Source organism: Elephas maximus, chromosome 11 (genome assembly GCF_024166365.1).
Source record: "Elephas maximus indicus isolate mEleMax1 chromosome 11, mEleMax1 primary haplotype, whole genome shotgun sequence".
Lineage (NCBI taxonomy): Eukaryota > Metazoa > Chordata > Mammalia > Proboscidea > Elephantidae > Elephas > Elephas maximus.
This window is the reverse complement of record NC_064829.1, coordinates 38,461,315-38,473,549: the sequence shown is the minus strand read 5'-3', so window position 1 is coordinate 38,473,549 and position 12,235 is coordinate 38,461,315. Positions and strand designations below refer to the sequence as shown.

Sequence of the window (12,235 nt, the reverse complement as noted above, 5' to 3'; positions counted from 1 at the left end):
AACTACTTTAGTAAAATTATCTTCAGTTTATCTAGTCACTACTTTTAAAACATTCACTCTGACAGGAACGTTCACTACAGGAAGTACATTCTTATTGCTACATAGTGCACTCCAAGAAAACAGTTAAAGCTTTTGACAGGAAATTAGAAATATACCAGGGGGTTAGATTTCTGATTATGGGCATGGTATGAAAGTAAAATCATTGTCATTACTATTAACCTTTTGAAACAAAACCCATTGCCGTTGAGTCGATTCTGACTCATAGCGACCCTCTAGGACAGTGTAGAACTGCCCCATAGTTTCCAAGGAGCGCCTGGTGGATTCAAACTGCCAGCCTTTTGATTAGCAGCCATAGCTCTTAACCACTACACCACCAAGGTTTCATCATGATTATTAGCATATTATGAGATTACAGAGAAAAAACTAGGAATTCTTATAATCATAAAATATGTAAAATAATATTCTGTAAGTCCCATAAAATTGAAGAAAGTTGAGCACGACAGGAGACTGTTTTGTACATGAAGTACAATTTTAACACAACATACATTTACACTTTTTACCTTTCTAAAATATGCTAACTACAATAAGCATAAATACTACACATTCACTTGCAAAATTAGCATTTAGAAGTGATTTTGGAAGATACTTAAGTATTTCAAATCCTCTCTAAATTAATGAATTGACAAAGTTACCTTTAACTCATTGAAGACTGTCCAAGAATGTCTCAGCTTCTTGCTAGTTCCGTGTTATTTTTCTTCGTTTTATTTGCTTTTCGGTCAAAGGCAAATAAAAAGAAGAAAAATAACCTGAAAAGGAAATCAAGAATTTTTACATTTTTAACAACATTTGGCAAAAGGTTTGTGGACAGATGAGACAAAAATGACTGTGTGAAGTGAGAGATTTTGATTATAATTTTCTCCTTCATCCTCCTGTGTTGCAATGTGTAATTGAGAGATCAGATACTTCTACGGAGTGTAGATGATGCAGTGTTCATCATCACTGTGCTACAGAGCAACTGGGTGATGGGACCTTTCTGGTTCATTTCTTTTGAAGAGGGTAAGAGATCATTGGGTTACCTCCCAGACATGGAATTATGGATGAATAATTATTTTTATGAACTGAAATCATACAAAATTATGTCTTTTTGTGTCAGTGTGTGTAAATTTTTCTCTAAAACCTTTGCAGGCTAGTTTCATTTGGGCCCTCACTATTGCTTCCTAATGAAAAATGCTTTCTCTTCCTGCCCAACCCTCCTACTTCTCCACAGTGTTTATCTCTGTGGAGCATTTGCTCCTTTGAAAACTCTCTCCCAAGGCTTCTGTGTCTATACTTTCTCACCACACATTCCTCCCTTTTCTGTACATTTTCTGGTTTTGTTATCTTCCTCTCTCCTAATTCTAGGTGTTTCTTAAGCTTTGAGCTCAGTTTCTCTTTTCTTCCTAACTTCTTCTCAGTCTAAACTCACTTGGAGTCTCCTCTACATAGGTGAGTTTTAGGTTTCAATTTTCTTTGTATTATTCTAGCTTTTTGGAGGGCAATACTTTGAAATATTTTAATATATTTAGTGTAAGAGTAAGGAGCCCTGGTGGTGCAATGGTTAGGTGCTCGGCTGCTAACCATAAGGTTACTGGTTCAAACCCACCAGCCGTTCCATGGGAGAAAGACATGGCAGTCGGCTTCCATAAAGATTTACAGCCTTGAAAACCCTGTGTGGCAGTTCTACTCTGTCCCATAGGGTCTCTGTGAGTCAGAATTGACTCAGTGGCATTTTTCTTTTTTTTAAGTATAAGAGCGCCAGGTACATGGTCTCTGTGGCCCCTGGTTGAGAACCAGTAGCCTGGGGCTCCTCCGCCATGATGACCCTGAAGATATCACAGACCCTGTCACTGTGCTACAGCTGCCTTGGGCAAAGATGTGTCTGTTCCTCCAACTTCCATAGGTTGGCCACTCTGCACAAAACACAGCCCCAGGCAGCAATGGCATGGGGGTTTTCCTCCCTTCACCACCCCTAGCGTCTAAGCTTCACATCAGAGACAGAATAGAGAAGCTGGACAGAGGTCCTGGATTTGCTTTCAGCTTTGCACTTTGTAACTGTATTACTGATTTGCTGTCTAGATCCGTGTGCTTTGTCTTTTAATTCCCCACATTTTCCAGTGCAGTGCCTTGTATAAAGTAGTTATTCAGAAGGTGTTTATTCAATATCAGATGGATGATTTCCTTAGACCACCCACAGTCATATCTCAATTTGCAAGTGATTTTCCATTTCTGAAGTCTTCACCCTCCAAACATTTCCAAGTACTATTTTTTGTTCTAATCATCTAGCATTCAATTTCTCTTCCCCAAACCTTACATGCTTTCTATTTGTATATTAAGCTCTGAGCTCCCTACTCTGGGTTTCAGGGAGCTCTCCCCCTTCTTTCTATGTCGACACCGGCCTATCTGCCTTTCTCTTCATTGTCTCCAGATTATACTGTAAGTGTACTGTGCTTTCCCACCTCCTAAATTTCCTTGTGCTTTTAAATATACCAGAAATGCCCTTGTTCACAGTCTCTTCCTATCTTCTTTTAAAAATCAGTCAATGCCTCCAAATAGCGGTTATTGTGTGTAAAACCCATTTTAAAAAATAAGTTTTTCTTTTAATATTCCCAGAGGACATAACCTGTGATGCTGCTTGTCACTGTCATTTGTATGTTATAGATGTTTAGTAGATATTTTAAAAATATTTTCAATTTATAACCTCCTGGTGAAAACTCAAAACATAAAAAAAAAATTGTGTGTTTATTTCTGTTTTTCTAGATAGAAGATCGTGTACTGGGACACTGGGAATTATCCTTGAAGATGTGAATGACAATGGCCCATCCATACCTAAACAGACAGTGATAATCTGTAAAGCCACTATGTCATCGGCAGAGATTGTTGCTGTTGACCCTGATGAACCCATAAATGGCCCACCCTTTGCCTTCAGGCTGGACAGTGATTCTGATTCAAATGTGCAGAGAGTGTGGGAACTGAAGAAAATTAATGGTATGTAGTCCTGAACATTGCTTTGTTCTGTTCAATATCAGGATGTCTAAAATATATTTTTCTTGGTGCAGTAGAAGACTAATTCATTGTGTTGAACCACCAATGAAAGACAGCAAGTTTCTCAGTTTTGGTGCGGTGGGAGGTGGGTTTATCTCCTGTCTATCTCTAATCCTGTGCCAAGGTTCACTTAGGTGTTGCTTGAATTCTCATTCCCACTCCAAACACACACCCTTAAATCAGCTCTAAGACCAGGGGGATCTGGGTGTGCATGACAGCGTCCACCACACCATCCTGCTTCTCTCTCTCTGTTAGCTTCTGACCATTTCTTCTCTATTGAGTGCTACTTCAGATTCTCCCCCAACTTGATTCCCAGTCCATACTTACAACTTTAGTCCTGGACAGGATCTAATGTGACAAGAATGACTAAAGTGAAGGGAACCCCTCTTTACACCTCCATTGAACCACTGCCTGCATCAGCTCTTAACTCTTTAGCAGTCGTCAGTTTCCAGTCCACATTGTCCCTGGACCCCAGTGTCATGGTCTACCTGGACTCCAGCTTTCATGACTGAATATCTCCTGTCAACTGATACACTCTTCAATGTTTCGACCCCATGCTTTCAATGAATAGGCTTCAGTTTCCTGTGATGACAAACTAAAAAAGAAAGGTAGTGGGATAAGACAGAGGGAAAACGGGCTTGGAAAAGAAAACGAAGGCAGGTATGAGCCAACTGTGTCCTGAACCCTGCTCTGAGAACCGACAATACGCTATGACGACATTTTCAGTTTTTCTGCAGCAATACTCTGATGTGCGTGTGTGTCCGGTTGTCAGCTGTTCTTTCTTGAATTAACCATATTCATATATTTTGCTTTTTCTGCTTATTTGGTGTCAAAATATGATATATAGTTTGAGGAGAGACAATGATTTTGTTTTTATTTTTTTATTATTCTTATTTAGCCAAAAAAAAAAAAAAATTGGCAGCATGATGTTGGTCAAAACTTTGTTATTTTAAACTTATACTGGGCTGTGAAATAATCCAAAATCCAGAAAGCCTGAAGTTATGAAGAACTTACTCTACGAAGCTTTTGAAGTCGAATAGGCTTCTTGTGAAAGCCTGGTTCACTATTTGTATGTTACATATATTTGGCAATGTTATTTTTTTCCTATGAATGCAACTTTTTCATGGGCAAACTGGGACTTTTGGGGGGAGTAAATGAGATAGTGAATGTAACAGTACCTGACCCATTATGAATCCCATGTTTTGGTTTTGTTAGTATCCACCATTATTTCTCACATCATGCTTTTTTTTTTTTAAATAATATTTTATTGTGATCTTTGGTGAATGTTTACACAGCAGCTGTGCTTCCCATTCAACAATTTCTAAACAAGTTATTCAGTGACATTGCTTACATTCTTCACATTGCATGTACATTCTGGTTATTTCCATTCAGATTGTTCTGTTTCCATTAATCCAGTTTCCCCTTATATTCTCATCTTGGTTGTAAAGTGATTGTTGACCATCTGGTCTTATATAGGTAATTTTTTAAAGGATCAGTACTTACAGGTGATACTCATTATTTTTGAGCCAATTTGTTATTTAGCAACAAGGTGACTTTGGGTTAATTTCAGTCGAAGGTTAGAAGAGTATCTCAGGGCAATAGTCTTGAGAAGTCCTTCAGTCTCAACCAGTCCAGGAGGTCTGATTTTTTTTTTTTTCCTTAGGAATTTGAGATTCAGTTCCACATTTTTCTCCTATTCTATCAGTGCCCCTTACTAGGACGGTCTATAGTGTACAATAGACTTTTAATCTTTTTTTTTTAATTGATTTAATTACATGAGTTCTCTACTCAAACATTGAAATTTCTACTTAGAACTTCCAACACTATTTTTTTTTAATGGGAAAGTCACAGCACGTGAGTTAAGTGGGAGAGGAATTATTCTCTGATATATGGCATCAGTATTCAGAAGAGTATTACATCCTTGGCTCTGTACCAAAGACTATGTTGGCATTTAGTCTGGATATTTTCTATCGTTCATCTATAAAAAATAATACAAGAAAGTATAGTTGGTCGCTGCAGCCTTTAAGATCACAATATGAAGTCCCAGCAGCATGACACATGGCCTGCTAATTTCTTCAAGGCTCATCTATGTTTTAAATCTTCAAAATAAGTGCCTGATAATAAAGCACAAGTATTTACATTTTTTTGGCACAATATATGAAAAAAAAAGTAGGCAGAAACATCCAGGCATTCAATTTTACTCTCTGATAAATCAGGTATAAAAGGAAATATACACTGAATGGATTAATTACGAGTTTTAAAGATATGATAAAAACCAATGTCTTAACTAGTCCATTGGTTATGGTAGGAAGGATCTGTTTATGGACAGATTAAAATGCTCTATTCCAAAAGCCGAAAGACCTTTATTAAGAGGCAGCAGAGACAAACTTTTTATATGTAATATGTTCGTCATGGCTGTAAAATAGATCTACACAGCCCATTCTCATTTATAGTCGTGTAGCAGTTGTCATTCATTCCATCAGGGATAAATATTCTGTATTTAGTTGTTTGTATTCAGGAGAAAATGTCAGTGACATAACATTTGGTTTTATTTTCTTTCAGATACAGCAGCACGTCTTTCCTACCGGAATGACCTTCCCTTTGGCTCATACAAAGTGCCTATCAGAGTTACAGATAGACAGGGCCAGTCTAAAGTGACTTTAGTAAACGTTTGTCTATGTGACTGTATTACTGAAAATGACTGCACAACTCGTACACCAAGAATTGGCAACGGAGATGTGAAACTTGGAAAGTGGGCCATTCTTGCCATATTGTTGGGCATAGCATTGCTATTTTGTAAGTCCTTTTCTGAATCAAATAATAGCCTTTAAAATAATTTCTAAGATACATTCTTAAATCAACACTGGTAACTATAGCCATTCATTCATATGTAGCTGTAGTTACATTCAATACACAGGTGTATTTAATTTATATATTCGAATGCATTTATTTATGGTTCTGGTGTCTTCTCAGCATAGAAATAAAATTCAATGTTTAGGGCAAATTTTTCTATTGCATACTGCTTAGACATACTTAGGCATAAGCAATCATATTTATGTGATGTTGATCTTCTTTCAATATACACTTAATATTTATGATTTACCTGGTTTTTTAAAACCAAACATGTTGTTGGCAAGTCAATGCCGACTCCTGGTGACTCCTTGTGTGCAGAGTAGAATTGATCCATAGGATCTTCAAGGCTGTGACCTTTCAGAAGCAAGTTGCCAGGCCTTTCTTCCTAGGTGTCTCTGGATGGGTTCGAATGCCAGCCTTTCATTTAGTAATGGAGTGCTTAACCATTTGCACCACCAAAGGACTTCACCTGTGTATTAATCATTATATGTTCATAGCTTCGTACTCTTTTAGGATAAATTTGAGTAATTTTTTTTTTTTTTCTTCCTGCAGGTATTCTATTTACGCTAGTCTGTGGGGCTTCTGGGACAGACAAAAAGCAAAAAGTGTTTCCAGATGATGTAGCTCAGCAGAACCTAATTGTGTCAAATACTGAAGCTCCTGGAGATGACAAAGTGGTAAGTAACGTGGCTTTTCAAGAAATACAAAGGACGCGTTGTCCTAATTTGCTGTAATTATCTTTTCTCAGTGAAGTATTTTGTTATCAGATCACTTGCAATATATAAAGTGACATCACTCCCACGAGACAGATACAATGACACTGATCTTGTAGTAACAGAGGTATTTCAATTTGGCCATGTGGTGATCTTGAATAGTAAATACTTTAGCGTGTCCTTGTTACTGTCTACTTCAAAATGTTTTGTGGCTTCAGTCTTAAGCCTGGCCTTTGGTATATTTTTAAAATGCTGTTTGTGTTGTTAAAATGTTTCATTTAATGATTCAGAGACCACCAGCATCATTGGTTTAATTTTTTTTCCCCCCAGCAACAGAAATAAAATCACTGCAAGCTTTGATCAGTGTGGGAATGACTTTAATGAATTCTTTATCGCTCTAATATGGGTTAGAAAGGAGCCTGAGATCAAATATACGCAGTAGCAATTCTACCAGGTATTACTTTGCTCCAACTTTGTTTTCTAGCCCAGTTTGTGGAGGAGGAATAATTATATTCCCTGTAAAAAGTATGGTTGATGGTTAGGGCAGGAAATGTTTAGGAAAGAAAAGAATGATGGCATGTAGGAAGAGACTGAAAAAATAAAACTTAGATCAGAGTTTCCTACAAAAACACATCACAGAGAATGTGTGGCCAAAGCTTTGGTGGTCTTGCTATTTTCCTTGCCTGCTTCACTTTTATTTATTTACATTGCAAGGATTTATTACTGTAGTTAAGATTGTCGTGGCATCTTTATTCCTGTTCTTCTTGCTTTAGTTGAAAGGAGACTGGAGTAGACATCAAATAAAAATAGTAATCATTATGACTGTTTCTGCCCTAGTTGAGTAAAAGGGAATAAAGTTAAACTAAACAGGGTAAATATATGAAGATAATAGTACAATAGTCTTGATTTTGAGTTGTGAGAAGCTGAAACTGGAGGGACTTAACCAATGACATTGTGGAGTATTCTAAGAAGGTTTTATAAAAAACATTTTATTGTGATTTTGGAGAAAATTTACATAGCAAATTAGGTTCTCATTTAATAAGTTATGTACATATTATTCAGTGACTTTTTACACTTTTCACAATGTGTCAGCATTCTCATTATTTCCATTCTGGTTGTTCTGTTTCCATTAATCTAGCTTCCCTTGTCTCCCCTTACATTCTTGTCTTTGGTCTATGGTAAATGTTGACTGCTAGGTCTCATTTAGATGATTGTTTAGGGAGCATAGTACTTGCAGGTGATATTATTTATGAGCTACTCTGTCTTTTGGTTGATAGGTGACCCCCAGGAGAGGTTTGAGTTCCAAGTTTAAAGGGTATCCCAGAGCGATAGTCTCAGGGGTTTCTCTAGTCTCCACCAGTCCAGTAAGTCTGGCCTTTTTCAGGAAATTTGAGCTTTGTTCTACATTTTTTTTTTTTTTTCCCATTCTATCTGGGACCATGTATTGTGTCCCTGGTCTGAATGGTCAGTAGTGACAGCCAGCACCATCTAGTTCCTTTGGTCTCAAGGTAGATGAGGCTGTGATTCGTGTAGACTACTAGTCCCGTAGACTGGTTTCTTTTTGAGTCTTTGTTTCCTTCCTTCTCTTTTGCTCCAGATGCATAGAGACCAATAGTTGTATCTTAGATGGCTGCTCACAAGTTTTTAAGACCCCAGATGCTACTCAGCAAAGTAGGATGTAGAACATTATCCTTATGAGCTATGTTATGTCAATTGACCGAGTTGCCCCCTCCTGCCCAGGCCATCATCCCAAGCCTTCAAACCCAGTAACCCAGTCCCATGAGGTGTTTGGTTATGTCTGGGAAGTATCCATAACTGTGTCCCATAAGTGCTTTATTTTATATATGAATATATATGCAGCATGTGCAAATGTGTATATACATTTGCCTACAGAAACACCTATATACGTGCACCTGTATATTCTTATATACTTACCTATACATACATAAGTGTGTATATCTACCTACCTAACCACACATGTATTTTTTGATTGTTATTACTGTTGTTGCAAAATTGTATATGTTGTGGCTTTTACCAGAATTGTTCCTTATTCTTGTGTACTTCTTAGGGTCATCTTTTACCTTGGTCAAATTGTGCTGACTCCACCCTTATTCAGTTTTGCCTTACGTCACTAAAACTTACAAGTGTCCTCTATCTAGAAAATGATTCCCCCTCCTTCTTCCTCCCATCCCTGGTAACCACCAAAGGATATTGCTTTCTGTATGTATACCCGAAACCCTGGTGGCGTGGTGGTTAAGTGCTATGGCTGCTAACCAAAAGGTTGGCAGTTCAGATCTACCAGGCATTCCTTGAAAACACTGTGGGGCAGTTCTACTCTGTCCTATAGGGTCGCTGTGAGTCGGAATCGACTCGATGGCAACTGCTTTGCTTTGGTTTTTTTGGTATGTATACCTATTCTTATCTTTTTATAAGAGAGAGGAGATCATGCAGTATTTGCCCTTTTCTGATTGACTTATTTCACTCAGCATAATGTCCTACAGATTCATCCATGTTATAGTGTATTTTGAGAACTCATCATTGTTCCTTATGGTTGCATAGTATTCCATTGTGTGTATGTTCCACAGTTTATCTGTTCGTCTGTTGATGGGCAGCTAGGTTGTTTCCGTCTTTTTGCTGTTGTGAATAATGCTGGAATGAACACATGTGTGCATCTGAGAAGGTTTTAAAGAAGGAGTACATGTCAAACTGTCTGATCTGTCAGAGTACAGACCTCTTGACATCTGCAATTTCTTTTCAGTGTTAGCACTCCATTAAGCACTGTACTTGACTTATAATAGCTGTTGTTGTAAGCTGCTATTGAGTTGGCTCCCAACTCATGGCGACTGCATGCACAATGGAACAAAACGCTACCTGGTCTGGCACCATTCCCATGATCAGTTGCAAACCAGATCATTGTGATCCGTTGGATTTTCATTGACTGATTTTTGGAAGTAGATAACCAGGCCTTTCTTCCCAGCCCATCTTAGTTAGACACGCAGAATTACATAGACAGACTTGATCCCTGCCCTCAGAGAGCTTATCTTCTAGCACAAAAACAAAGAAACATGGCACTATAGGAATGGTGCTGTTCTTTTTCATAACTTATTGCTCACCTCTGTCTTTCCCCATTGAAAACTGTTTTATTTCAGTATGCCACAAATGGCTTTACATCCCAAGTGGTTAGCAGTTCCGCTCAGGCAGTTTGTGGCACCATGGGATCAGGAGGAAAAACTGGAGGACAGGAAACCATCGAAATGGTGAAAGGAGGACACCAGACCTTGGAATCCTGCCAGGCAGCAGGGCATCACCACACCCTGGAGTCATGTAAGGGAGGTGGACAACAGACGCTGGATTCCTGTCGGGGAGGACACGTGGAGGTGGACAACTGCAGATACACTTACTCGGAGTGGCATAGTTTCACTGAGCCCCGTCTTGGTGAAGTGAGTTTCCCTTTGTTCTACAAACCTGTTTTGATTTTCTTTTAAACGATTGCAATTCCGTGGCCTGATCTTTACTATAATCGTTAATCTATTCACTGGGAAGTTATTTTCCCCCAATTTTGACTTAGTTATTATGTTCAGATGTAAGTAGATACTTACTTTTCTTCCTATTTTGTTTTTTTAATTCTCTTCCTGAACTAATGAGTGGTGATATTTAAATTAATTTTCTTATGACTTTGTGCTACTGTTTCCCACCCAACAACTCATGTCTTAGAAAGCAAAGTGTGGCGGGAGGCAATACCGGTGTGTACAATCACCGTGCCTCTCTGGAAAGATCTGAGCCCACATCAATTTGGGTTCAGTTTAATGGATGCATTTTGCTTTCAGCAATAATTGTGAAAGAGAAAGTAGTGATTACTTGCAGTGAACACTTGTATACTTGCTGCCACGTGTGACTTTTAGAAACCTGCTATATATTGAATTTATAGTGTGATTTATGATATAGACCAATCATGTGCATTTTCTATATGTAGGAATCCATTAGAGGACACACTCTGATTAAAAATTAAACAATGAAAGGTAAATCAAAGCAATTATTTTTATGTTCATATGTTTTGGTGTTTAAAATAATAATAATAATGAAATATGCTGTGTTTTTCTTTTTGGCAGAAGGTGCAGCTGTGTAATCAGAATGTCGATGGTAATCCTGTTCAAGACTATGTCCTTACGTACAACTACGAAGGCAGAGGATCAGTGGCTGGCTCTGTAGGTTGTTGCAGTGAGCGGCAAGATGATGATGGGCTCGAATTTTTGGATCACTTGGAGCCCAAGTTTAGGACACTAGCAGAAACATGCGTAAAGAGATGAGCATGCTCTGGGAAGTCTACAAAAGCCAATGTCATTACTGCCTTTTTGTTGATTTTCAGCTGCAAGCCAGGACTTTTTAAAAGTGGAAGATGCTGTATTTGGGGCTTTCCCCCTTTATTTTGCTGGAAGCTTATTGGCTAAGTGCACATTTATAGAGAGACAGACACTGTAAATAAGTATACACATTGTCCAGTTTTTGCATAGATTTTACTTGGATTGCCTTCCACCCAAGGAAATCTGCAGATAGAAAAACCAAGGAAATCCCCATTGTTGTTTACATTTGGGTCTAATGACAACAATTTATTGTGCATTAAAATTTAATTAAGTAGACATTATAGACTACTTGAAGTACAATCTAATACTAGAGAAATTGCTTTAACGTTATCTCCAGTTAGCCAGTTGTTTGTGTGGTGCTTAAACAATGTTCTTCTCCCAAACATTCTAAACTGTATGTATTGCATTCTCGGTATTGTCTTACTCTTCTAGCGTGACCTTTCCGCATAATGCAAAGGGAGGCTTCCTATCAGGCATTGACTGTTATTACAGTACCAGTTTACTGGAGTTTAGTTTCTAGGTTCGATTCTATAGAAAATCCTGCGCAGAATTATATTTCTGTTACCAACTTTGAAATTTAAGTTTGAAAAATGCTTTTGGAATATATTTTTACGCTTGCTAGTTTTTGGTCTTTGAAATGCCAAATGGTGCCTGTCTGTCATTCTCTTTCCCTTCTTTCTGTCTTTAAAATGTCCTGCCGGAGATGTATAATCCAAATATTTTTAAAAGTTATATTTGTCTTCTCTGATAAAGTGAATTATTTCTTTTTTGTTTTGTTTTGTGTTAAGTGTATATACATTCTGCAAACCCATGTCATGTTACCTTTATTGTTTCAAATATCTTGGTGATAGTTTCACTATGTCCTCAACAAAGAACCTTTAATTATGTCATTGAAACTGTAGAACTGTGTCATGTTTTAATTGGAAACAACACTCTATATCAACAGAAGGAATGGTGTAATTAAAACTGGGATGTGGATATTTAGCACATAATAGCACATTTGAAGTTCATATATTTAGTATAGGCTATTTTTTTATTGTCTATAAATGCAAAACAGTGACAGTTTTTTGAAATAAGGTCTCCTGAAAACTATCTTGGGATAACTATTTTATACCTTTTTAGATGAGATGGCTAGTCACATATAGGTGATTGTAAAGATTTTTTTAATATTTCAAAATTATAGCCTTTATAAATGTAGACGTGGGCCAAATGATTTAAATTTTGAAA

The 12,235-nt window shown here is 37.6% G+C and overlaps 1 protein-coding gene across 2 annotated transcripts in view; it reads left to right on the top strand.

Moving 5' to 3' along the window:
• The window catches only part of DSC2 (desmocollin 2), a 34,179-nt gene extending 22,281 nt beyond the window's left edge, over positions 1 to 11,898 (top strand). The window contains exons 12-17 of one of the 2 annotated variants that reach the window (XM_049901220.1): positions 2,797 to 3,024; positions 5,644 to 5,877; positions 6,487 to 6,611; positions 9,797 to 10,087; positions 10,621 to 10,666; positions 10,757 to 10,843. In XM_049901220.1, the coding sequence (XP_049757177.1) occupies positions 2,797 to 3,024; positions 5,644 to 5,877; positions 6,487 to 6,611; positions 9,797 to 10,087; positions 10,621 to 10,656 (914 nt within the window). In that variant the 3' untranslated portion in view covers positions 10,657 to 10,666; positions 10,757 to 10,843. Of the gene's footprint in view, positions 1 to 2,796; positions 3,025 to 5,643; positions 5,878 to 6,486; positions 6,612 to 9,796; positions 10,088 to 10,620; positions 10,667 to 10,756 lie in introns of both variants that reach the window. The other variant, XM_049901219.1, reaches the window with a different exon arrangement.
• Positions 11,899 to 12,235: the final 337 nt, after the last annotated feature.